Source organism: Malaya genurostris, chromosome 3 (assembly GCF_030247185.1).
Source record: "Malaya genurostris strain Urasoe2022 chromosome 3, Malgen_1.1, whole genome shotgun sequence".
Classification (NCBI taxonomy): Eukaryota; Metazoa; Arthropoda; class Insecta; order Diptera; family Culicidae; genus Malaya; species Malaya genurostris.
In genome coordinates this window covers 87,844,408-87,871,941 of record NC_080572.1, presented here as the reverse complement: position 1 = coordinate 87,871,941, position 27,534 = coordinate 87,844,408, and the positions used below count along the sequence as shown (strand labels likewise).

The window sequence follows — 27,534 nt, the reverse complement described above, 5'->3', positions numbered from 1 at the left end:
ATATATATATATATATATATATATATATATATATATATATATATATATATATATATATATATATATATATATATATATATATATATATATATATATATATATATATATATATATATATATATATATATATATCTGTATATATGTATATAGAATACTGTTATTCTTTTTAAAATGTTTCTCTTCGATTTTTGAAAGAAACCAATGGATTGTTTGTGCATTAACTCGTATAACATACAGAATAAAACAATGCTTTGTTCGCGTCCTTGAGAAAACAAAATGAGTATTATATGTACTTCCATCACCGGAACCCGAGAACCGGTATAATCGAAGTCGCTTCATACGGCCACCAACTAACATGGCGTACAAACTCTACTAGTTTTTATTCAAATTTTGAAGATTTTATGCAATTTTACCATCGCACTCTAAATGACGATTTAAATGTTCTTACGGTTATTTTTTCGCCGGTTTAAAAAACGGTGTACAATATTTAACACACTTTACCCTATAACTCCGGAACCGGACCTTTCATTTGAATCCAGGTATGTGAAAATCGGTCAAACTATCGCTGAGAAAAGTGAGTGAGATCCACTTTGGAATATATGACCACTATTTCCGGTGCTTCCGGAACCGAATGATAGCCGAAATTGGTTTGTTTAGCTGCCTACTGATAATGGATATCGATTTGTGGAGTTTTGAGTTCAGTTTAGAAAAAATAATTGCGGTTTTTGTTTAGCCGGTTTAAGTGACGGTGTACAATATTTAACACACATTACCCCATAACTCCGGAACCGGAAGTCGCATCCGGATGAAATTCAGGAGTTTTGTGTGACACCTTTCATTTGAATCTAAGTTTATAAAAATTGGATGAGCGGTCTCTGAGAAAATCGATTGCACGTTTTTAGTTCATTTTGCACGTTTTACCCCATAACTCCCGAACCGGAAGTTGGATCCAGATGAAATTCAATAACAACTTATGATTCTGCAAGGTTTTCAATTTAAATCTTAGTTGAAGAAAATCGGTTGAGTGGTCTTTGAGAAAATCGAGTGAACTTTTTCTTCATTTTTTTGTACATTTTACCAAGTTACTCCCGAACCGGAAGTCCGATCAGGGTAAAATTCAATAGCACCCTATGGGACTAACAGACCTTTCATTTGAATCTAAGTTTGTGAAAATCGGTCCAGTCACCTCCGAGAAAATTGAGTGCACGTTTTTATTACATGCACATACACATACACACACAAACAGACACACACAGTTGAAGTAACAAAATACCTCTTTCAATAGTGTGAGAGCGGCCTTCAAATGAGGTTCTTTTCAAAAGAACCGCAGCTCACCAGCTCACTCATTTGCTACCCAGTTCACTGCATTATGACGAAGGGAACACGCTACGAGCTGATCGGATCTTCGGCTCTTTAAGAGATTTAATTTAGTCAACATCAATTAAAGATAAGTTAATTCGCATTGCATTCATTGCATCATTGCAAATCAATGATTCAATTTCGATCATGCATATGAAAGAAAACCGGTGCATAAGAAAAACGGCGCACAAAATGAACCTTCAGTTTAAACTAAAAGAGCTGATGAGCTGATACATCGAATCGATTCACTTTGGTGAGCTGATCGGCTCGGAGCTGTTCACCAAAATGAGCTGTTTTGCACACCTCTACCTCTTAGGGCCAGAAAAACTCTGGCCCTATGTTTGAGGTTGGGAATCCAACCCCGATATATCTCATCACCTGAGTATTGGATATCCGCTCTCTGCTTTGGTATATCTTCACTCTTTTGTTCTACCGATACACTATGTAAGCTCGAAACGCAATCAAAAGCTTTCGTGCACGATGCGTCCGATGTTCGAATTTACTGGGTAGGATGATTCAAAGACATCATATTAACAAGATATCCAGCTCTCACATTTCCCGAACAAATCATTGGCAACATCCTTTTTTGCGAGCATGTCGCCCTCAGGTGAGTCCGCATCGAATCTGATACATAGAAGTAGGGGAGAGAAATGTCAAATTTGTGCGCGCCAAAATAGCAGGGCTGCGCACCCATACAATTGACATGATATGTTGAATGTGATGCCGTGCGATGGCGTTGATGAACTGAAGATTGATGTCGCTCCAAGCTGACAGGGTCTGGATGATTCTAAACCGAACAGAAGTAATACGTACGCAAGTCGATCGAGTAATGTTCGAAAATTGAACAACTCGAACGAATGATATTCGAGTTCATACCCAACTCGAACGGAATGGAGAATGGAAATTGCACATTCGATTGGAATGTTTCGAATCGATCGACGTACAGAATAGGGGTGATTGACTTTAACCGGGTGTTTGATGATACGATAAATGAAACGTGCAACGCAGTTTGGTCATGCACGCTTCAGAGAATTCTATGCCCCAAAAATTACTTCATCGGAGATTGCTTTCCTCAGTCCATGATTTTAATAAAAGATCTCCTGAAATCAATCCGGATCCGACCTCCGGTAACAGAATCACAGGATGAAGAGTGCTAAAAATTTTAAGCATTTATACAGAGCAGGCTAAAATCAATTCCAATCAATAGGCCTTACTAGTTGACGGCTGAAAAAAGCCGACTACGGCTTCAGGTTCCAGAAGCATAGGAAATAGAGGCTTAACTAACTCTCATGATCTCATACGGAATCCCTAAATTTCATCCAGATCCGACTCCCGGTTCCGGAATTAAAGAGTGACGAGTGTTTAAAATTCTGTACCGTTACTTAACGTGACGAAGCAAAAACGGATTCAAAACTGGAACACTATTCCAATCAGTATACTGACTTCTTGTTCCGGAACCACAAGGGTGATGTGTGCTTAGAATTTCAAGACGTCGTTAGGAGTGATGGTGAATGAATGGGAATTCTTCTTAATTGGCTCCAAACTACTGATAAAAATCATGCCCGATTTTAAGCACCGACTATTACTCTTCGTAAAATCAGCGATGATTATGCTCACTCGAAGAGAGTATGGACAAAATCTCATCCGGTTCAATATCACTATATTGATGTTTCATAAACTCGCACGTGATAATGAAATGATAATCATTCAAAATCATTCTCACGATTATCAGCCATGCAAGGGCTTTCACTGAAAATGGTGGTATTAAATAGAGTGGGTGATGTATTGAAAACCAATTTCAAACTAATCTTAATATTCCATGCTGTGATTGAAAACAGTTTTAGAAAATATTACCGCTATTGACTATCTGGTTGAAACGCTGCGAAAAAACTTTGTACTCCTGTTACTTCTATAAATTAAATTCATGCTAAATAGCGTTTAATTGTGTTCAATCTAATGTCTCAATAATCAATATTCAGAATGTTTTTTTTTTTGCTGTATTTGCATTGCATATTGGTATTGCATTGGACTTCCGACATCTTAATATTGCAAATTGCTGCATGGCGATATTTGTGCAAATTGTAGCTGCGATATTGGACTAGGTGATAATTGCGACACACTATTCAGAATTGACAATGCTACCCCAATATCTACTCCAGAAAAACAAACGATTTTCTTTATCATGCTCGGTGATGATTTTGTTAACGATTCTCACCAACGATTATTATCGGTGATGATAGCTGATTTTTTGAGAATGATAATCCCAACACTGATAAACCTATAACTAACTAAGCTATTTGAAGATGAACTGACACGATTGATCTCAGTGGTGATGACCAATTGATATGGTAAATTTTAGCATCTGTGAGGATATCGAGTCTCGGAGAATTAGCATAGCTTGGAAAGGTGTGATAAGAACGAGAATTCAAAGAAATAGAACGATCTTCCAGAAGCTCGTGGTGATATTGACACACATTTATTCTTGACTGTACCTTCATATATTCAATTTTATTAATAAAAATATATAATAAATTACAAGTTTACAGTTCAACTGGGAATATGGTCAATTTTGTACTTCATTGAATAGTACACTGCTTAAAACATCTTCACAACGAAATAGAGAGCTTGATCGCTGATGTTTGTTTTACTTATTTCACCGCAAAAATCGTGTTACTGGCGTCCGCGGTGTTCCATTGAGAACATTAAACGGAATAGACGGAACCGGGGCAGCGTTCAACTGTCGCAGCACCTGGGGCATCTGATCGATCTTCTCTCTCAAAGCCGTAGGCAACAACGCCTCTTCCTCGGTAGAGTAGTGTTGCAAGGGACTGCCGGAGCTTGGCGAAAATGTTATGCCCCCTCCCTGTTCAATTGGGATCAACGAAAGGGTGGCTCCATCCAAGAATTGGACTTGAATCACACCTTGTGAAAGTTGAACTGCTGTTCCAATACCAGGGACAGTACATTTTTTTGTCGCTACGTTGGAAAAATTCCCAACAGCTTTGGGTGACAGAACCTGCCTTCGATTGTGAGGTACTGCGGATGCATGGGAATTCACTGACATAGCAAACGAAGATAGATGATGTGGTGTCATAGGCGATCTAGGAGTTGATATGTTAGACAGGAAACCGTTTTCCTTCGACGTGTACGACACCGGTCTTCTTCCGATGATCAGTGGAAAAGTGTTCCCCGTTTGTACGACTGATAGAGCTTGATCGATGTTTAGACAATGCTCAAGAGTTTGTTTAAAATGTTCATATTCCAAGTTCAATGCTGAAGTCAGGTTATCAAACGCGTTCACGGTGTGACCTTTGTAATCTACAATTCTAACTCCTTCTTGCTTAGACTTGACAAATTTTGTCCCTGTAAGTAGAGTGGACTTAAATATTGATTCAGAATATTAGGTTAAAACTTCACACTTACCGCTGTAGAAGCTAACTTCGTAATCTTCAAGAGATTCCATAAGCTGACACTTTGCCATTTCGCTGTAGTACGTAATTTTTGGTGTCTTCGCCTTGACCATTTGGACGAATCGTGATGCGTACATGTACTTCTTCCAGTGCTTTTCTGGTATACTCTCATAACTGAAGATACTATCGGCTCCACTGGAGGGCAAATCTGGTGGTTCATCTTTCACCACCGAACCTTTTCCTCCCTCTGGATGGTAGAGGATGAAACGGAGGCCATCCGACGATATTCGACATACGTCCACAACACGGTCTTGCTTATAGCGTGTTTTGTATTTGATAAATTCCAGTACCACCTCGCCGTTTGGTTGAATGCTAAGTATTGCGTTTTTCGTTTTATGGCGATTGGGAAGAAGCCGAGCGGTGTTGAGGGGTGGAATATCAATTTTCCTCTTGGATTGTCGGGGTGGACTTCGTTGCTTTGATGTATCCTGAAATCCTTTATGTTTGTCTCTTGATTCAAAACGATCAAGAAAGTCCTGAAAGATGTATTCAAACAAATTAATATAAATTTCTGCTCTTCACAATTCACACGAGGAAACAAGAATACTAGAACTAATACCGAATATACTCACATATTTTGCCGGATCCAGTGAATTGCGACAACTTCTCGTGGGTCCTTTTGTTAGTTCATAGTTCTCCTTGACATCCAGTGGGCTATAGCTGCTCGTTTGTTGATTTTGATTTTCATTTGAAATATGATACAGCATCGATATAGAAGCCGATTTCGGCTTCGAGTCCAAAAGCGAAATTTTATTGTAAAAATGCTGTTGTTGGATAGTTTGGGGTTCAATTTGGCCATGCAATGCATGTGCACATCCGGCCGAATTTGGTCGATATACATTATCTAGTTCAGCCTTGTTAATGTTGTACTTCTCCATTAGCTCTAAACTGTTGAATTGCTGTAGCAGTGATATTTGATTCTGTTGCGGAACATTTTGAGAAACAGTTGTTCGTGGGTCGACACTGATACCAGAAAAAAAATCCGATGTTTGTTTGGGAAAGGAGGAATTCGATTTTGGAGGTAAAATACTCTCTTGGAAATTTTGCTCCTGTTCAATTATTGGTTGAAACCGCAAAGGTTTTTGATGACCCTGCTGATATCGCTCCTGAGAGAAGTGAGAAGGATTGTTCGATCGATTTCCACTGCTCGAAATTGTCACAATACCACTGTCAGTTGATGACATTGTACGCCCAAAGTTATTCTTATCCTCGGAGAAAGCATTGCGCATAAATGGATGTTTTAAAACCTCTTCTAGTTTCATTCTTTCGGCGGGATTCTTTTTCAATAATTGATCAATCAAATCACGGGCTTCTTGGGATATGTACGAAGGTAAAGTGTAATTAGACATTACAACTTTGGTCAAGGTAGATTTTACTCCTTCCGTGTCAAATGGAGGCCTTCCCACGAGAAAAGTGTAGAGCATACATCCTAGGCCCCATACGTCAGCCGGTAGTCCGTGGGAAGCACGGGATGCCACTTCTGGCGAAATGTAGTTTGGTGTACCGCAGAGAGTCATATGTTTTTCATCTGGTCGCGACAACTGCGTTGCTAAACCGAAATCCGATATTTTTACACCCATGTGTCGTGTCAGCAACAAATTGGCTAATGACATGTCCCGATGAAGAATTTGATTAGAATGTAAATACAATAGTCCATCAACAACTTGTTTGAGCACCGATGCCGCCTCATGTTCGCTAAACGTTTTCTTTGTTTCCCGTAGATATCTTTGCAGTTCTCCATTTTCAGCTAATTCAAGAACCAGATAAACATAATTGGCATCTTCAAAAAATGTGTACAATTCTAGTATGGAAGGATGCTTCAGTCGAGAGTGAATGCTCACTTCCTGGCGAACCCTATTAGCCATTCCTGCTGATTGCATTAATTTTTTATCAATCTGTAACGGCAAGTATTAATGTTCAGCGATCCGGAACAAACGCGGGAAACTTACCATTTTGATCGCTACATAAATTCCTGTTCGGCGACATTTGGCTCGATATACACAAGCAAATCCTCCTTTGCCTAGAAGATCTTGTACTTCGTATTCCTGAAGCGGAATATTTTAATTAAATTTCAAATTATTATACGTAAACAAAATTGTTAACCTCAATCTGTTCTCCGAAATTATCCAGCATTGTTATTGATGTTTTATGCCTCATTTAACACACTATTATTAAAAAGAATCACTTCACTCTAACAAAGTTTCAATCATGTATCTGAAATAAATCATTATCAAGGACAAAATAATACTTCTTTTCGGATTTTATTGGTAAACAGCAGCGTCGTTAGGATTAGTGAAAGAATTTGAATGAGAGAACACAACGAAACTACACATCACCATTCACCACAGCAGAAACCTAACGAAGATTGATTGAAACGTCACAGTGATGCTTGTGAATTCTACATGAAAAACTTAAATTACCCAAAGTTGTAAGAATGCACTCACTGACACTTTTTTTGAATATCAATAGGCCCAGGACAAAAGGGCCTAACTGGAAAGGAGATCCTCTCTTTGTTTACTTTTTGTTTTGATTATTACGGAGCCATTCCTGCAATTTCTTGATGGTTTCCAATATAAATCGAAAGCTTGTGGTTTCAACTTGAAAATTTTGCGAAGAGTATAGCGTCGATTATAAAATCAATCCGGTAAATCGTTAAAGAAAAAGCTAACAAAGAGAAACTGTCATTTGCAGTTAGGCCCTTTTGTCGTGGGACGGTCGAGTTCTAGACTTACCAACATATCAAGTACGCTTCATTCATCTTAGCGCTGAAAAAGTATATATCTTGTTTGGTACCAAATAGGGTAACAGAGGTATTTTGGCCACTTTATATATTTTGGCCCACCTAACAAACTTTATCGATTTCATCGGATTTTATCGATGTTAAGTAACCCATGTTGCATCAATTTGAAGCTAATCACATTAAATTACCTATTGCGGAAGGGGTTTTCAAAGATATTACAACATTTGGTGGATATTTTTACAAAGTGGGCCAAAATAAAATCAATCCTGAAGTGGGCCAAAATACCTCTGTTATCCTACAAATAATAATAATACGTCTAGGTCCCATACAAACGAGCCATCAATGTTTGGTTCATCGATTGAACAAGCTGACCTAGCCCATACCTCTGTTTTGTTGCGACAGTTTGAAAATGTGGAAAAATATCGTTTCTGGAAACGCTTTATGCATCAGTGCAAAACAAGTTTGTTTGTTTATGTTTACTGTCGCTGTATTAAATTGCAACAAATTCAAATTCGAAAGCATGTTCGACTTTCAGCTGCTTCCTGCATTTTGCAATTGTTCAGGAATCGTGGAGTGTGCCTATAATCAATTGGTTCCTAGTGGGGTTATTACTAATATTCCTAAGAAAACATCAGCAAATATTCCCTACTTTTTGCCACCTATTTTGTTTAGTAGTTTCGACACCGGTCAAACGAGTATTTTCATGGCGAAAGACATTTTGACGAATATGGTTGGTCCCGGCGAAAGGCATCATGCAAGTAGTACAAAGCATGAATTGAACATATTTAGTTTAACCTAACCTCTTCCTAAATAACCGAATCCACTTGCACTACGAATTATTTAACGGAAGAGGATTTCTAACGAAACAGTTGAATTAATCCGGAATAGTTTCATGGTTGTTTGGACAAAATCAGCAGCTAAGGGTACACTCCAGTTAAGCGATGAAGATGTGCGGTATATGTTGCCAGTGATGGGACTTTATTTCATAAACGGGCCTTGACGTGTAACATAGGTACGATTTTGATACGATCCACGAAAACACTTTGAATCTTGATTCTATCAGTTACTGGATTATTGGTAGCGACACCTGTCAATGGAAAATGGAACCAAGAAAAGGAGGGTTCTTTCGAAAATTTTCATATCGGCAGTAGTGATTTGCAACATTTTTACCTTTCTCTATAGAAAGGTATTAGAATTGCTGGAAAAACCGACTTTCGAACGGAGCATCGGAGACCCATAGTGTTATATACCATTCGACTCAGTTCGACGAGATCGGAAAATGTGTGTGTGTGTGTGCACTTTTAGAAGATATTTGAACGCGCTCAATTTTCTCAGATGGCTGAACCGATTTTAATTAACTTGGGCTGACGTAATGTAACAAAAAGCGTTGTATTTTAACGCGCGCAATTTTCTCAGAGATGGCTGAACCGATTTTAACAAATTTGGGCTCGTTTGAAAGCTACTGTCGGCCCATTGATCAATTTCGAAGATCAAATGGCTGTGACTTTTGGTTCCAGAGATATGATTGTATAAGTGACGTAACCGACAAAAAGCGTTGTATTTTAACGCGCGCAATTTTCTCAGAGATGGCTGAACCGATTTTAACAAATTTGGGCTCGTTTGAAAGCTACTGTCGGCCCATTGATCAATTTCGAAGATCAAATGGCTGTGACTTTTGGTTCCAGAGATATGATTGTATAAGTGACGTAACCGACAAAAAGCGTTGTATTTTAACGCGCGCAATTTTCTCAGAGATGGCTGAACCGATTTTAACAAACTTGAGCTCGTTTGAAAGCTACTGTCGGGCCATTGATCAAGTTCGAAGATCAAATGATTGTGACTTTTGGTTCCAGATATATGATGGTGTAAGTGACGTAATCGACAAAACACACTGATTTTTACCGCTCTTATATATAAGGGTGCCAACATTTTGGGATCACCTCTATTTTCGTTAAGCTCTAGTGCTCAAAAGTTTAAGCACCTCGAAAAAAGCCTTCATGCAAAATTTGAGCTAAATCGGACATGCGTAAGGGGTGCTGCCCGGTGGTAAAGGTTTGACAATTTTCGATCTTGAAAAAACACCATAGGGGGGAGTACATGAAATTTCTAAAATCGAGCCCCACTTAGAAAAAAACGTTCAACGGTGGTCCTTCATTGGTCCAATACGTTGGATCATTGGTCTAATGAAAGTCCAATCAATCGTTCAACGGGAGGCCAACACGGGACCTTCGTTTGCCGATTTTGAAACAGACCGTTGATCCGAATGCAATTTTTTTTTTCGTTCAAAAAACCCGGCAGACAGAGGTCCATTGTTGAAGCATTTTTACCATGAGGAGTTGGAGCCCCGTTGGACTAGTTTTACTGCAGAATTTCTGAAGTTTTTTCCACTTATTTGTTTGAACTAACAATACAAGGTGAGATGAAAAAACTGCAACCAACTTCAGACTGCTGTCATTTCTAAACCGCTCGTCCCACAGCTGTCAGATTTATTCTAGTGACAGCTCATTATATTATTTACAAGCGCACAAAAGCATTTTGGTGGGAATTTTTCAGAAAAAAAGTTATTTGTGATGGAATTCAAGTGTGATAGTGTGATTGCTTTGCATTTGGCTGGAAAACCACAAGTGGCTATCGTTAGAGCCCTCCAGCATTTAAAAGTGAATAAATCTTTTGTGTCTCGTACCATCGCTCGTTACCGTGATACTGGTAGCGTAGCCCGACGTCAAGGAAGTGGACGAAAAAAAACAGCAACATCGGCAGAAATGGTTCGAAAAGTGAAGAAGCGAATTGAACGAAATCCGCGTCGCAGTGGCCGAAAAATGGCTCGTGAGCTGAACATATCGCAATATGCCATTCGGCAAATATTGAAAAATGAGCTTGGACTAAAGCCATTGAAGTTCCAAAAAGTGCAAGATCTTACTGATGCGCAAAAAAAAGTTAGACTCGAAAAAGCTAAAGAGTTGCTTCGCTTGGCCGAAAGTGGTGAACTGCCGAATTTGGTTTTCTCCGATGAGAAACCATTCGTTATCCAGCAGTTTGTAAACAAACAAAATGATCGTGTTTACTTGCCAGAGAGGTCAGCTGAAAATTTGCAACTTCGGTTGGCCACCAGAACTCAAAAGCCGGCCATGGTGATGGTGTGGGCCGCCATAACAGCCGATGGTCGCTCGCCGCTCGTATTCATCGACCGTGGGGTCAAAATAAATGCGCAAATCTATCGCGAAAATATTTTGGAGGGAGTTCTGAAGCCCTGGGCACGCAAACATTTCGGCCGCAGACCTTGGACATTCCAACAGGACTCAGCACCATCGCACTCAGCACGCGCCACCCAAGAATGGTTAAGAAATGAGGTTCCTCGCTTCATTTCCACCGCACAATGGCCACCAAAATCTCCGGATGCCAATCCGTTGGACTATTGTGCCTGGGGTATTTTGGAAAGCAAGGTTGGCACTAAAAAATACCAAAGTGTCGATCATCTCAAGCAAGCGCTTCGCCGAGAATGGGACAAAATACCGCAGAGCCACTTTCGGGCAGCGTGTGATGGTTTCATTGGCCGTTTGAAGGCCATAGTTCGTGCCAAAGGTGGCCAATTCGAACAAATCTAAACCGATTCTCAAATTTGATGTTATTTCCGACATTTTTTGCTTTCATTCAATAAAATTTAAAAAAAAAATGGAAAAATTATGGCGTTTTACTTTGTTGCAGTTTTTTCATCTCACCTTGTACATACCTACACAATACTTTTACTTCACGTAGAACAACAACAAATTTTCTTTCTATGTAAAGGTAACACAATAATAATTTTCACACTATTTTTGCAAGAGAAAAAACAACAACAAACCGTTCCAGCAAATTGAACGATTATTTCGTGCAATATCGTTCAACAAGCGCTCAAAGACCAACAAAATTGAACGGCCTGCTGAGAGGGACTCTTAAAACTGCATGAAACATCGAAATTTAGTGTCATCTCAAAAATTTTTTTTTTTTTTTTTTGAAAAAATCAACTTTCTGGGAGTTTTGATATTTTTTCTATGTCCGAAAAAGTCGATTTTTTCAAAAAAAAATTTTTCGATGTGACACTAAATCTCGACGTTTCATGCAATTCTAAGCCTTTTGGCATCAATTTTTTTTCGATTTCGAAAATTTCATGTACTCCCCCCTATGGTGATTTTTCAAGATATATGAAAATTCCACTAAGTGGACTGAAAAGGGTCTTTTTAGATTAGCATCACTGTTCTCATACAAATAGGCAACGCAAATGTCAAGCACTAATTTGGAAAAATGATGCTGACTGTGTGACATAAACACTGAAGCATGCTTTTGTGAACTACTCGAATCAATCTGAATCAATTGGTGTCAAAATTAGTATCCGAAATTATTTAATAAAAATATGAAATATATTTTCATGAGACTGTTATGAAAGAAAAGAAAGGCATTATCACACCACTAGCACAGATAACAAATATTCAGGCTCACATATGAACCCTGTGTAAAATTTGCTCTATCAGCGTGGCGAACACTTGCAGATGTCACCACGATCGACAAAATGTTCCACCACGATTTGGGTGCCACTTTCGCATGAGCCACAGTTTTTTGGTGCAACATTCACATTGCGCTAGATTTTCGTTTTGCTGTTCGTTAAATTGACAAGTTTATTTTTGGTTTATTCCGATCGAATTTTCATGTGATTTATGCAACATAGAAATAAAGTTGTCTTTACCACTTAGGCAAATCGTGTGATAAGTGATAAAATTGTTGTAGTTTGAATATTTCTATAACAGGCAGGAGGATTTTGTTATCGTTCTGGAACGTAGTGGAACGTTTTGATAGATCGCGGCGAACAGTCGGGTAGGTGGCAATACTGTTTCCAACGTATAGCAAATTTAAAATTTACACAGGATTTTGAAAAATTTTGTTCGAGCCTGTATATCTGTTATCTGTGGTCGGTATAAACGGTAGATTTCGCACAATGAACTAAGATCAACATTACCACCTCAGAGTAAAAACTTTTTCTTCAACTTCTACTATGATTTTTCAAATGAATTTCCCGTTTTCATAAGAAATCGTTGAAAAGGTGAAGTAATTGAAAATTTTCCAACCGATTTGACAGCTCTTGCTAAAAGTATCATCTCTAACAAGCAGCGCCTCTACATTTCAGTTTTGCGACAATATGCCAATCGACGGACTACAAGCAGAATCTCAATACACTGAGGATAGATGCCGCGCCATTTATTTACCAGCATCTACCCCTTGTATATTTGTGACATTTGTACTTACCTGCACATTTGCTTTTGTCTCCTATGGTTTTTTCTCCTTTTCGTACATGCAGGCATGAAGCAAGCTTAGCGCCATATTGATCTGCCCGTTGCTGCCTCATTCATTTGCACACTACGACACGAGCAACGACGACGACGGCCACGATTTTGCACATCGTAATCGTCTGTCGTTCTCTGCATTTGCAGAACGAAGAAAAAAGTCTTCTTAATTTTCCGATGAAATTTTTGCTAACTTTTCTTGTTAGAAAATGATTGAAAGATGCCCGTATGCGTAGCGCAAGTCGCGAACTTGAAATTAATCGTAGAAATTTTGCGTTTCGTTACGTTTCAGTACGATAAAAAGTAGTTGAAAAGTGGAAGTTTTCTGCTTGGATTGAAGCAAGACCGTCATCAGCCACAACGAGTGAGCCATCACGGGAACACTCTGGAAGACATTTCACATGAAAACGAAGCTAGTGTTACGGGAGTGCTTGTTGAAATTCGAGTTTTTACGTATAAAAACCGGACAGTGCCGGAACCTCACGGAGGAAGAACACCTCGCAAGGCAGATACAGTGACAGCAGTGCGGAAGATTTCAACTTCCGGAAGGTTGAGAGCAATTTTATGTGCAAATATCAGTGTAGAAAAACAGTACCGACTGTGAGGACCCCAACAATCGAAACGTCAACGGCTTCACGCAGTATCAGCAAATGTTCCGGTGGTTTCACAAAAGTAAGTAGAAACATTTATTGTGTCAAGTCGCAGTCGTAATCATGGCATAGCATTCACGTATAGGTATATCCAGTTTGTGTAGCGCTCCTTCGACAGAATTTGCAACTTTGACGTTTCATTACCACTAACAGTCTGTGAAAGTGGGCAGAGCTCAGCCCCTGTAAAACAAGTTGGTAGTGTAGTGATATCAACCGCTGTATTTTCGCTTTTATGAAAACAAAAATTTTTCTAAACACAGCTCTCATTCAATCTACAAATGATAAGTAGTGTACTGATAGTAAAGGGATTCGATTAATAAAGGGTTGCTAATATCAACACTAATATTCTATTTTTCTGAATTTTTTACCTAGGCTAAATTATTGCACTTCCATCTAGTCGCATAAGGTTATATTATGTTATCTCAGACGCGTCTGACGATCTGCTGTTACCTACCGATTCAATCTAATGTGGAATTTTTGTTATATGATTTTTATTTGTTGATCGGTACGTTGTTCCGTTTTCATCATTTGTTGGAACTTGGCTCGTAGCTTCATTATCATTGAACGTCTAAAATATGTTCATCCAAAAACAAAGTTTATTTCAAGTCACAAGCGTTGTTTCGTGCAACAACATCAAGTATTTTCATCGATATACTACTTGGCGTCGAAAACAGCTCAGTAGGCTTCGTACTAGCTATGATTGCTGATGTACCAACATGACGGATGAGATGTCGTCACTGTGGTTATAGGCACTCAAACTTTGTTTTACTTTGATTCAGACTGTCTTTTGAAAAGAGCCAAACTGTTTGACCATTTTTTTAAATGAGCCAAATTTTCTAATAAAAATGCAAAAATAAACGGATCCGTGGATGATTATGATTTTCAGTTTAGTTCAATTTTCGACATTTCACAGAATGTTCTTACGTTAGTTCCTCGATATTCGCAAAAAATATCCGTAATGAATAAGAAAAAGTCTTAGTTACAAATACTTTTTGATGTGGAACACATCTTTATTTCCTATATAGGGGTGCAAATCAGAAACTCAAGGAAAAATATACGTAGAAATGGTCAGGTTTTGAACACTTACCAGCTCAGTATATTTTGTATCAATTATTAATATTATTTCATTATTTGATTGGAAATATTTCTAAGATTCGATTTGAATGTATCAAGCCACGTATTTTCAATTATATATGATTGAAATTTTGATTAGTAGCGAGCAGTGTCCTATTTGGCTGCTAAAAATCTTTGGTATAACGGATTTCCCTGCCATAGACGACGGTTTTGAAGAAGTAAGCGATATATCAAAGGGAAAGTATCGCTCTGATTGGTCAATTGACACAAAAGCGAAGCTGTTGGAAGCACGCGAATCTATAAACATAAGCGAAATTATAGCTAACGTTTCAGTCCTACGTGTAGCATGCTAGAGGTAGGTTGTTGCTAGACAGTAAGACAAAAAGTGCCATAAAACGATTTGAAGCTTTAATTGGTATGCTCTGTGTCATGCAAGCTCGGATGAAATTTCAAGTTATGTCGTTTCGCCTGAGAAATTGACAATTGGGTTAATTTTGAGTGCTTAAGATTAATTTCTAATTTATATAAGATGAACTCGATTGATAATGAGAAAAAGTTTATCGCTTCAACCGAAATCGCAGAATGGTACAGAAACTTAACGCTATAAAAATAACTGATTGCATACAAAACTTGAACGCAAGCTTGGCGAAGAGAAGCTCAAAATCGTACCGCAAGTATGTACAAAGATATAATTGCATACATTTGGAATATTGCTGTAATTTCGTCGGCTATAAAACAAACAATGTTCGGTGTTGGTTCCTAATCAAGATCAATCTAAGCAGACTCTCGTGCAATTGTGGATTCGAAAGTGTGACGATTAATTGAACTGTTTGATTGTAGATCATTAGAAATTTTGCCTGCCTTGTTCCACATCAATGGCTCGAAGAACCCCATGGGGCTGATCCTTGTAGTTTTTTTCTCTAAAAAATGCCCTTCTTACAATACATGGATGGTTGGAAGGGAACATGGAATAACCTATTTTGGGATAAAATTACAATGAATTTGAAAGTGTTTTTGTTGCAAATCGATTTTTTTCGGTGTAGGATTCGAATAGGCGAATTTTGCGTCAAATCGTAGTTAAAGTTGGCAGCATATAGACTATCACAAAAACTCTTTGCTCACTTTGTTTTTTTTTCCAAAATTGAATTAGACTTTCTTTGGAAAAGGGCTAGACTTTAATGTTTTGAAAAGGGCTAGACACCAATGTATTGCAATTAATTTTAGTAGAATGACAAATTCTACAAAAAAGTGCTGTACTTAAAGAAAAAAAAGGCGGGTGGGTAATGTCAGAGACACAACTGGATGTCGTGAATACGAAAACAATTGACATGTTACTTAACACTTCCGAATATCAATTAGTTGATCAATTGTATGAATTATGCAAGCATTCCCCCTTTTCACATTTTTCGCAAAAACAAAGAAGGCTTCACTTGATCTCGATTACTGTGAATTTCACGCAGCAAAACGTGCACAAATCAAATCAAACAGTTCTAGATTTGCACTAAACTGTGGATATTTACCTTCGATTCGCGAACAACAATTCCTAATAGTTCTTTAGAAAACTTTTAGAGCCATTAGAACGGCTGATTTTGTGTGATGCTCTCCACCGTTGTCCACTTTTCGTTGTTTTTTCCTCAATGCAAACAACTGGCAGCTGTGACGTAATCGCTCTTGTCGGAAGCGAAACTAGCTTTGCAAACGACACAAAATACATCTGCTCGCAGTGGCGATAGAATCCAAACTGATTCAATTTTTGTTAAGCGGTTTCTGTTTACGTGATTTCGTTTGTAGCTTTTTCACTAATGGGCGGTCCTAACGGCTATAAAAATAGCCGCATACAGAATTTTAATTTCGATTATTCCATTTCGGATTTGCATTTCATTGAGAGAAACTATCAGGATGCTGTACGGGATTTATTCCTGCCTTTCAGAAGAACCAAATTGTGGAACTCACTACGATATTAAACACTGTTCGGAACATTTTTCTCGAACGATTTGTTGTACAGCAGCAGATATTTTGTTTTCTTTCTCAGAACGCGTTCTGATTGGCTGGTGTTGACATGGGTCAAATGAGACAGGTTGTTCAATAGTGTACTATTGAAATACTTCAATGCTTTTGCTATACACGTTTAAGTTCAAAAATTTCGATTCTATTGGTAATTAGATTATATAAATCCTTTCACAGATCACTGGGCTATGAGCTTTCAAAATAAGAGAAAGGCAAACGCGCCTTATGAATTATCCCCTTTGATACTCGTTTATACCAAACAATTCAGAAAAGTTTAATTTTGTTATTTGAGATTATGTCACACAACTGATAATTTTATCATAAAATTGTGATCATATTTCCGATGGCATGTTGAAAAAATTATGTTGATTAGTTAGATACAGCAAGAGATATTCACAATCAAAAACTTATCACTCTCTCAGAGGGTAAATTTTGAAATGGCACCCCATAGTAAAGTAAGTCGTTTTCACGACAAAAACAAAACAAATAACTAAAACTTATGTTTTATTTAGCACTGATCTGCCGTTCTACGCATAATGGTCCCATATACTATCGGATCCTATGTATATGGGACAGTTAGACTTGGATCGGCAGTGATACTCTCTGCTAATATCGGGCAACTAGCAATGGCGTATTCTGCGAAATTTTCTCACAAATTCTTTGGAAGTTTTCTATAAAAAGACACTGGATAAAAAATTCTGTTTGAATAGGAAATAGTTTTTGTTAGAAACGTTTTTTTTTTCCTTTAAATTGCCCATCTTGCAATTTATGAACGGCTAGTAAGAAACATTATCATCTATCTTGGGATAAATTTTTATCAAAATCAAAAATATTTGTTTTTTGTAAATCGAATTCAATTTCGTTCTCAGTATAGGTGTATATAAGGAAATTTTTCAGTATTTTTTTTTGTAAAATTTAACTGATTTTGTGAACATTACTTTTTTGTAGAATTTTTTCAATTTTAGACTATTTTTTAGAAAATGGTTAAAAATGGTCTGGTCCTTTTCAAAAGACAGCCTAGATAAATTTTGGCAAAACAAGTATGCAGAGTGGATTTTCGATTTATTTTCGATTTATTCGAGTTGACGTGAGATTTGTCTTTAGCGATTTACATTCGACTCTAGCCAGAAAAACATTGATCAATAATCATAGAGGTTAGTAGGAAATGTACATTAAGAGAAAATTCGTTATCTTATATAAAATCATCTGGTAATCTCTATTAGGCCAACTTATTAGTAGAATAGGTATTAATTATACTTGTTATAAAAATGGTTCCAGATCGGGATTCTAACATACATCTTATACATTTGGCTTATTCTATGCCGTAGATACCACTTTACTTTTATGGCTCTAGAATGTTAAGACTAAACATAACCGATGAGTTATATTATTTGGTTTATGTATAAATGAAATCACTGAGACCCAATTCGTTAACATCACTTTTCTCGAGGAAGAAGTAGGCTCGTTTGGGAGGCCATCGTTTCAATAGTCGCGGTTTCGTTCATTGATTCGTCGTCGCTGCTGATTTCGCTGTTGAGAACTGTGAAAACTAATGTTTGAAACGAGGTCGGGGTAGGGTGATTTTCACATACCATTCGACTCGATTCGTCTAGATCGTAAAATGTATGTGTACTCAATATTATTTGAGATGATCGGATAATTTTTTTGTCGTGAATACGACTTACTTTACTATGGGGTGCCTTTTCAAAATTAGCCATATGGAAGAATGGGCAGAACTTAATCGTGAATATCTCGACTTGTATTAATGGTAGCAACATAATTCTTTCATCATTTCATCAAAAATATGATCTCAAAATTTCAAAATAATGCGGAAAACTCTTTACTTTCGCTTGGGTTTTTCGCGCAACGACGACGATTTTGAGGTAGTCAGGCACATATCTTCAACTGAATGCGTATAAAAGGGGAACCGTGGTGAAAATCGATCATTTCTTTTCGTGCGTTCGATGGAAGCAGACGTCGTGGGAGTTAAACTTTCAACCAGCAGCGACGGAAAGTGCACCTTCTGCGTGGTTAAAACATCAAATGCTCAGGTAGCAACTCTCATTCGCTTGCTGGCCATCAAGGCGAGCAGACTGCCATCGCGGGAGTTAAACCATCAACCAGCAGCGACGGAGAGAGCGCCTTCTGCGTGGTTAAAACCTCGAACGCTCAGGTCGCAACTCTCATTCGCTTGCTGGCCTTCAAGGCGAGAAGACTGCCATCGCGGGAGTTAAACCAGCAGCGACGGAGAGAGCGCCTTCTGCGTGGTTAAAACCTCAAGCGCTCAGGTAACAACTTTCATTCGCTTGCTGGCCATCAAGGCGAGAAGACTGCTATCGCGGGAGTTAAACCATCAACCAGCAGCGACGGAGAGAGCACCTTCTGCGTGGTTAAAACCTCAAACGCTCGTACATACTGCGAATCGTTCTGCATTCTTCCGAGAGTGCAGAATGGTGTCGCTTTTGTAAAATTTCTAAATCCTCTCGAGGGTTGGAGGTTTTTTTAACTGTGCATCGTTCATCAGAAAGAACGCACATAGTAACAAATCTAAATAAGTTTTACAGCAGACTGTTCGGGACCTCGTAGAGGTTCCCCCAGCAGATTGTTCAGCATCCCTTAGGGGTGCAGAATTTACTTCTACTTTGTTGTGTTTTTGTGTCGTAATTTTTTTCCATCCTCCTAGTCCAAACCTCACCATTTCCTTTCAATCCTTCCCTCTTATATATCGGAAAAATGATGCTAAAAACAAATTGATGGCAAGGCAAAAAACTACAAATATCAAGGGGAACGTGCCATTTGAGCCAATTTGTTCTGATTCCTGAAACTACCATCGTAGAAAAGCTACATCTTCTGAGCTTCGGATATTAACGTCATCAGCAAACGGTAGACGAACGCCCCCCAGATAATGGCTGACGTCGTTAAAGTACAGTAAGAATAATGAAGACCCGTGTTGGCAACCCTGCGGAATTTCTGACGATTCGATAAACTCAAACGTGATCGTCGATTTTTACTGGTAAACGACTATCCGTAATGTGGGATTGGAGCCATCAAAGGATGTTCAAATCGAATCTAAGGTTTTCCGATTTATCAATCGTGACATCGTGGTTAATTATATGAAAGGCAGAGGAAAGATCAGTGTAAATAAGCTGTAATATGTTTGTAAACCATTCGACATACCGTCTGTCTCGTAGGACAGAAATAACAATAGGTAATAAACTTATATGTGTTATCACAAATGACCTGACCATGTAGAAGTGAAGAATGGCTAACAAAATTATCTAGTTTGTAGAGCTCGCTAATTAATGACCAAGTGAACTAACCTCAGTTATAATGATCCTGATAGCTCCTCAAATAGTATGTATGTATGTATGTATGTATGTGTGAAGCCACCATCAGTTCAAGGCATTACCAGTGGATGCAGGTAGACTTACAGTAGATCCGAATTTGATTATCAGATAACTTTCATATTACTGCTGTTAAGAAGGCCAAAATGAGCTTTGAGGACCCGGCGCCTTCCAGCAATAACATCCGGCCATATAATAAAAGAATTCGCTGTACCAGCTTAAACCTGCCTGATGGTTTGTTTGTTAGAAGGGTGCATCTTACTCATTTCAGACCTTCTGGGGAAAACACACAGCTTTCCCCTGTGAATCGGGTTGACATTTCACTCCTTCATCCAGTCATTCACTTGTAAGATACCCTGATGCACTCCCATCCCTCTTCCCTTACAATGTACTTGAGCATAGTAGTATATAATGTAACATAATACACTTTAATATAATTTCCGGCAGTATAATACAATAAAACACAATATAGTATAAAACGGTGCAAAATCATATGGTACAGTGTATTATAGTGTATTATAGTACTATAATATTTTATGATGAATATAATAGTATCATAAAGTTATGTGACATAATATAGTAAAATATACCATAATATATTATAATATAGTTTGGTCACTATACGACACTGAATATAATAAAATATTATTATGCATAAAATATGAAAATGTAATACATCACAATGCAATATAATACACTTATAATTGTGTATTAAAATAAATGCATTTCAATACTATATAAAACAATACCAAACATTGTACCATAATATAGTATAATATAGTACAATGTAATATAATATAATACCACAAAATATGACGTAATATAATATGATACAATTTAATAATATATGTGTAAAGTGAAATGTGTAGTATGGAAATGAAAATGTAGCTGATAATGATAAAGATTATAATAATGGTAACGATAGTAATAATAATAATAATAATAATCATCAAAATAATACTAATAGAAACAATAGAAATACTAATAATAATAATAATAATAATACTTAAATACTACAAAATTATTTATATAACATAATATATTTTAATTTAATATAATATAATACAATGTCATACAATATAATATATTATAAATCAATATATAAAATAACAGTTAATGTAGAGTGTCAGTTATGCTCTTCTATCTTCGCAATACTGCAGGAAGTAGAATATTTCTCTTCTAATAACAATAATAATAACAATAAATATAATAATGAAAATAATAATAAAAAACAATATAATATAGTACAATGGATTATATAATAAATAATAGAATAAATAAAATGATATGTTGCGATATGCTATGACATTATATTACTTCAATTTATATGTCATTTCTCATCCTCTCATTCTACCATCAACGCATTCCATCGACCAATTGTCACCACAGATACACGTGTAGGCATGAAACAGGAACCAGTGAGGACCAAGCTCACCTTGTGACGACCTTGATATTTAGTTAAAATTTACTTTAAAAATGATAACTTATAAGGAAAACAAATTTATATTTTGCGCAGAGGTACGTAGTACTACTCATAATAAAGCCTATAATATAATATAATATTATATAATATAATACAACATAATGAATACAATATAACATAATATAATAGAACACAATATAATATAACAAAATATAATATAATATAATACAATATAATATGATATAATGCAATGCAGTATAATATCATACAACATAGTATATAATAACATAAAATAGTGTAAGACGATAATATGTGAAATAATATGCTATGATACAATATAACAGTTAATGTCGCAGTGTAAGTTACGCTCTAATAATAATAATAATAATAATAATAATAATAATAATAATAATAATAATAATAATAATAATAATAACAATAATAATAATAATAATAATAATAATAATAATAATAATAATAATAATAATAATAATAATACATGATGTAATAAACAACATAATTATATGTTGTAATATACTATGATAAACACTGCACTTTAGGATGGGCTTCAACCTACAAGCCATTTCGCACCCTCTCATTCTGCTACTAACGCAGAAGGCGATAGCACCCAGTCGACGCCGTTCTATTGACCAAATGTCATCATAGACGCTCGGGGAGGCATGAGATAGGGACTTGTGAGGACTTAGTTATCTCACCATTTGACGACCTTCCTGATAGCTCCTCAAATAGTGATCAAAAACTCTAAAATGGCACACCGGATTCCCGGAGATGAATAAGTGATTTGCACAAACTTTAATTTAAATTGAAGGTCTTACAGTTCCATAGGTGGCTGTTAATTTTTTTCGAGGCTAGTCTTCCGGTTCCGGTATTATGGATATTGTGGATATTGAATTGTATTCGGGTATGACTTCCGGTTCCGGTGTTAGAGAGGGACGAGTTCAAAAAAAAATCAAACCTTCATTCATAATGTGTATGCATATTTTAATAAATAAGGTGCTGAGGATCACTAGGATAGTACTTATTATTTTTCTCCAGACAGGGCCAGTCTAGAGGCCGTGTGGAATCCAGCGAAAAAATGGCCAAAAATAGATTCACTGTGTTCCTACTTCCGTGGCCTAAAATGTGACAATTACACAGGAGTTTCTCTTTTCCGACTTTTATTTCAATGTTTCAAATCTGGTGACACTTTTTACTTATCTATCACTTCATTTAAATAACATTTTTTACCCTAATATTTATTGTTATTTACTCTTTTCTTCTGTAGAAACCAGTTTCAATTAGCATAGTTTTTTGTAGTCATTTTTCGTTCTGAAATAGCATTTAACAATTACCTTTTAGCATACGTTTAGTACATCTAATTCAGTTTTAATAAATAAGCGTATTAAGTCGTGCGCGATTACCACCATCACTGAAATGTACACTGACAAATATCCTCCTCCCTTGACATTTGTGGAGTGCGCAGTAATATATACGGTCTCTGATAATAAGTGTTGGACTAACATCCCTTCCCATTCCTTGGACGATCTGCGTTCGGGCCTGGTCGGCGCCGGTACAGATCAATGAATTCGGGGGTTACCAGAAGATGTACAACGAAGGATGATCTGTCAGTCCCAAGTCCGTTCATCTAGAAGTTCTCTGTTCAATTTCAGCTAATCCCGATCAGTAACGGTGTAGCAACCAGGGGTGGTCGGTCGAACTCATGCTCAAGTATGCATATTTTCATAAATATTACTAGGAATTCTTCTGATTCTTGAATAAGAACGAGAATGTATATTAGGATATAAACTAGCTAATTTTTTCTATTTGTAAATAGTTCTGCACCAAAATTAGAATATTTTTTCCCTATTTTGCATTGTAGCTCTAATTGACGGTTCGAAATTTTAGACACATTTCATTTTGTTGATTCAGAGCCGGGAGTCGTATTCAGTCAAAATTTAATACCACCATTAATTTGAATCTATTGAGAGTACTAATTAGTTCGGTTCGTTTTCAAAAGATGGCTCTGGCTGTTATGAATATTGAACAGTAACATCAGTTAATAGTTAATATTCAGTTTAAAAAAACCTGTTTTTCATCGTGTAAATTATGAGCAGTTTTGTGTTAACTAAGTAGCATTTGTGGGAAGTTTTAGTTTTCTGTTTTAATTGAAAGAAAAGTGCAACTGAAGTACATCAAATGCTTGTGGATGTTTATGGTGATAATGCTCCAATTGATAAGTCATGTAGAAATTGAAGAATTGAGATTTCAGCGTTGAAGACAGGCCTGCGCAACCAAAAAAAAAAAATGAAGACAAATAGTTGGGGGCATTACTGAATGAAGATCCGAGTCAAACGCAAGAGAAGCGAAAGTTTATGTACGATTGAAACCCGTGGGTATGATTCAAAAGCTTAGAAACGCATGAAACGTTCAGATCTTACTTACCTCACCTAACAGCTATAGTCCTGGGGTGTCCTTTGCTGTATCAAGCATACGTCTCCACATAACTCGGACCATGGCTGCTCGTCGCCAGCCACTCAAGGCACGGACGCTTCTGAGGTCACCCTCCACTTGATCGATCCACCTTGCTCGCTGCGCTCCTCTTCTTCTTGTACCAGTCGGATTAGATTTAAGAACCATTTTCACTGGACTGTCGTCCGACATCCTTATGACATGCCCAGCCCATCGTAGACGTTCGATTTTAGCTGTCCGAACGATGGGTGGTTCTCCTAGCAGCTGTTGCAATTCGTGATTCATACGCCGTCTCCACGTTCCGTCTTCCATCTGCACTCCGCCATAGATGGTCCTCAGTACCTTTCTTTCGAAAACACTGAGGGCGCGTTGGTCCTCTGCCAACATAGTCCAGGTCTCGTGGCCATAGAGAACAACCGGTCTAATGAGCGTTTTGTAGATGGTCAATTTCGTGCGGTAACGTACTTTTCTCGATCGAAGGGTTTTTCTGAGTCCAAAGTACGCACGATTCCCTGCCAAAATACGTTTATGAATTTCTCTGCTGGTGTCGTCATCAACTATCAATATTCGTGGTGGAAGGCGTAGTGTTTCTTCTCTAGAGCCTCGTCCTCTCATGTATTTTGTTTTTGACACAGTTATGGCAAGTCCGATACGCCTAGCTTTAGCTTTCAGTCCGATGTAGGTTTCCGTCATATTCTCAAGGTTACGTGTCACAATATCAATATCGTCAGCGAAGCCAAAAGTTGTACGGCCTTTCGGAAGATCGTGCCACCCGTGTCGATCCTCGCTCTTCGAATCACACCTTCCAGGGCAATATTGAACAAGATACAAGAGAGTCCATCACCTTGACATAGCCCTCTTCGAGATTCGAAGGGACTCGAGAGCGTCCCAGATACTCGGACGTATCACATCACTCTATCCATCGTTGCTTTGACCAATCGCGTTAGTTGATCCTGGAAACCGTATTCGTGCATTATCTGTCATAGCTGTTCTCGATCGATTGTGTCGTATGCCGCTTTGAAGTCAATAAATAGGTGATGCGTGGGTACGTTGTATTCACGACACTTCTGGAGTACTTGTCTTATCGCGAATATGTGATCCGTAGTAGCGCGGGCTCCAGTAAATCCCGCTTAGTACGGCCCTACGAATTCCTTAGCTATTGGTGATAGACGACGGCAAAGGATTTGGGAGAGTACCTTGTAGCCGGCGTTGAGCAATGTGATTGCGCGGTAGTTGCAACAGTCTAGCTTATCGCCCTTTTTGTGGACGGGACATACCACTCCATCCATCCATTCCTGCGGTAGAATCTCCTCTTCTCAAATCTTAGAAATCATCCAGTGCAGCGCTCTAGCCAGTGCCTCTCCTCCATGTTTGAGCAGCTCGCCTGGCAACTGGTCATTGCCCGCGGCTTTGTTGTTCCTCAGCTTGTCGATCTCCTCACTTATCTCCGACAGATCAGGGGCTGGGAATCTGTCGTCGGTTGAGCGTACACCCCGATTGATTTCTGTACCGTTCTCTGTATCTTGTGCTTCGCCATTCAGATGCTCGTCATAGTACTGCTTCCACCTGTCGATCACCTGACGTTCGTTCGTGTGAAGGTTACCACTGCTATCTCTGCACATTTCGGCCTGTGGCGTGTAGCCTCTACGTGAGCGGTTCACTTTCTCATAGAACTTCCGTATGTCATTTGCGCGGTACAGCTGTTCCATCGCTTCGCGATCTTGGTCTTCCTGGTGGAGCTTTTTCCTCCGGAAAACCGTGTACTGTCTGTTCCGCGCCTGACTGTATCGTTCCTCGTTCGCTCTAGTGCGGCGTTGCAGCATCCTCGCCCTTGCTGCATTCTTCTCTTCGACCAACTCCTGACATTCGCCGTCAAACCAGTCATTTCCTCGATTCGATAACCTTGTACCTAGTATGGTTGCAGCAGTGCTACTCACGGCGGATCTTATGTTCCTCCAGCCGTCTTCAAGAGTCGCCGCGCCAAGCTGCTCTTCCGTTGGTAGCACTAGCTCCAGTTGTTGCGCGTATTCCTCTGCAATACGAACGCTACATAGCTGCTCGAGATTGAATCCCGGCGTTCCTGTGCGACGAGTGTTGTGCACCGTCGATAGTTTTGAGCGCATACAAAGCGCGACAAGGTAGTGGTCAGAATCAATGTTAACACTGCGGTAAGTGCGGACATTGATGACGTCGGAGAAGAATCGCCCGTCGATGAGAACGTGGTCGGTTTGATTTTCCGTATGTTGATCAGGTGATCTCCAGGTGGCTTTATGGATATCTTTGCGGGGGAAGAAGGTGCTTCGAACTACTATTCCTCGGGATGCTGCAAAGTTTACGCATCGTTGACCGTTATCGTTTGTTACCGCGTGCAAGCTCTCCAGCCCAATCACGGGCCTGTATATTGCCTCCCGGCCTACCTGAGCATTAATGTCGCCGATGACGAGTTCTACATCCCGCAGTGGACAGCTGTCGTAGGTTCGTTCCAGCTGTGCGTAAAATGCTTCCTTCTCGTCATCGGGTCTTGTCTCATGTGGGCAGTGCACGTTTATGATGCTGTAATTGAAGAAACGGCCCACAACGGCAATACGCACATACTATCACTGATTGGCTGCCATCCAATCACGGGCTGGCGCATCTTGCCCAGCACTACAAATCCTGTTCTTAAAACGCTGGATGTGCCACAGCTCTGGTAGAAGGTAACCGTACGTTCAGATCTGGTGTAATCTAAATATTTTTTTTAAATCGAAAATTTTCTAGGTGTCAGAAAGTTGATTTAAAAAAATATTTAAGATAATACCAGATCTCGACATGTCATATATTTCTAAGACAAAACAAAAAAAAAACATATAACTTTGAAATGTCGTGTAACTTCGGAAATCCGCGTAAAAAAACCGCGTAGCTTTGGAAATCCGCGTAAGACCTCAGTGTACTGCCCAAATGATGTACATAATAATTTTTCCGACTAATTGTTGGCAGAATTGTTGGCAGCTCTGATTGGTAGTGAAGGGACATCGGTAGTCATGGGACACTGTTTACGTTTACATCATTTTCGTTCGTTTTTGCTAACCTTGCAATGAACTGAACGGGTTTGGTGCAATTAAAAAACCAAAATTAGTCATTATATTTTCAGATTTCTGTTTCCTGGGGATGTTCCCCGCGGCATCACTCAGGTCAGCTGGACAGACTTCTCCGTCCACGAAAAGCATCGTGCAATGCTTTCCCGGACCGAAAAAGGCTCAACCAGCGAAGCTTCCGGATTGTTTCCCGGGGCCCCAAACCACTCGACTACCGGAATCCGTTCCCACTGCGTCATCGCTAGGAGGCCGGACCGTAACACTTTAGCCGGCTCGAGACAGATCTAAGCACCATTGTTCCACCGATACCACTGCGGCCCATCCGCCGGGAACTCTCTTCCGGGGATGTTTCGCTCGGCCAAAGCGTACATCAGTATACCAAAAAGAAAACAATCGTAAAAAGCACAATAATGCATTATCCCCCTATTTTCCCCTCCGATAAATGACCGAATAGGTCTTCAATATTTAATACTTCGTTATCCCACATAATTCTACATTCACGTTGTGAAAGATTGAACGAATTAGTTTAATGTAATATAAAGCAAATATACGACATTGTGTGGATGCTTATTGGTTACCTGAGGATTCTAGATTTTATTGTGCAAACTT

At 38.5% G+C, this 27,534-nt stretch overlaps 2 protein-coding genes across 5 annotated transcripts in view; one reads left to right on the top strand and one right to left on the bottom strand.

Annotated features, from left to right (window-relative positions):
* Window positions 1-3,845: 3,845 nt before the first annotated feature.
* Window positions 3,846-7,150, bottom strand: LOC131437520 (serine/threonine-protein kinase PLK4). 2 transcript variants are annotated; one of them, XM_058606919.1, is made up of 5 exons: window positions 6,933-7,150; window positions 6,779-6,874; window positions 5,402-6,724; window positions 4,783-5,305; window positions 3,846-4,722 (listed from the first exon to the last, which is right to left on the bottom strand). In XM_058606919.1, exons 1-5 carry the CDS (start codon window positions 6,984-6,986, stop codon window positions 4,013-4,015), a joined length of 2,706 nt encoding a protein of 901 aa, XP_058462902.1. In that variant the 5' UTR covers window positions 6,987-7,150; the 3' UTR covers window positions 3,846-4,012. The 2 variants fall into 2 exon arrangements, with proteins under 2 accessions (XP_058462902.1, XP_058462904.1); XM_058606921.1 differs by having other exon boundaries at window positions 5,402-6,696.
* Window positions 7,151-12,961: 5,811 nt separating this feature from the next.
* The window catches only part of LOC131434632 (cyclin-dependent kinase 12), a 34,606-nt gene continuing 20,033 nt past the window's right edge, over window positions 12,962-27,534 (top strand). For all 3 annotated transcript variants that reach the window (XM_058601558.1, XM_058601557.1, XM_058601556.1), the window contains exon 1: window positions 12,962-13,556. The gene's annotated coding sequence lies outside the window, so the exon portion shown is untranslated. The remainder of the gene's footprint in view (window positions 13,557-27,534) is intronic.

Excerpts from the sequence above, each read along its gene's own strand:
- LOC131437520 (XM_058606919.1), bottom strand. The coding sequence starts at position 6,986 with ATGAGGCATAAAACATCAATAACAATGCTGGATAATTTCGGAGAACAG. Across the intron at positions 6,725-6,778 it reads TTTATGTAGCGATCAAAATG|ATTGATAAAAAATTAATGCA; the intron begins GTAAGTTTCCCG and ends TTGCCGTTACAG. Across the intron at positions 4,723-4,782 it reads CGAAGTTAGCTTCTACAGCG|GGACAAAATTTGTCAAGTCT; the intron begins GTAAGTGTGAAG and ends CTCTACTTACAG.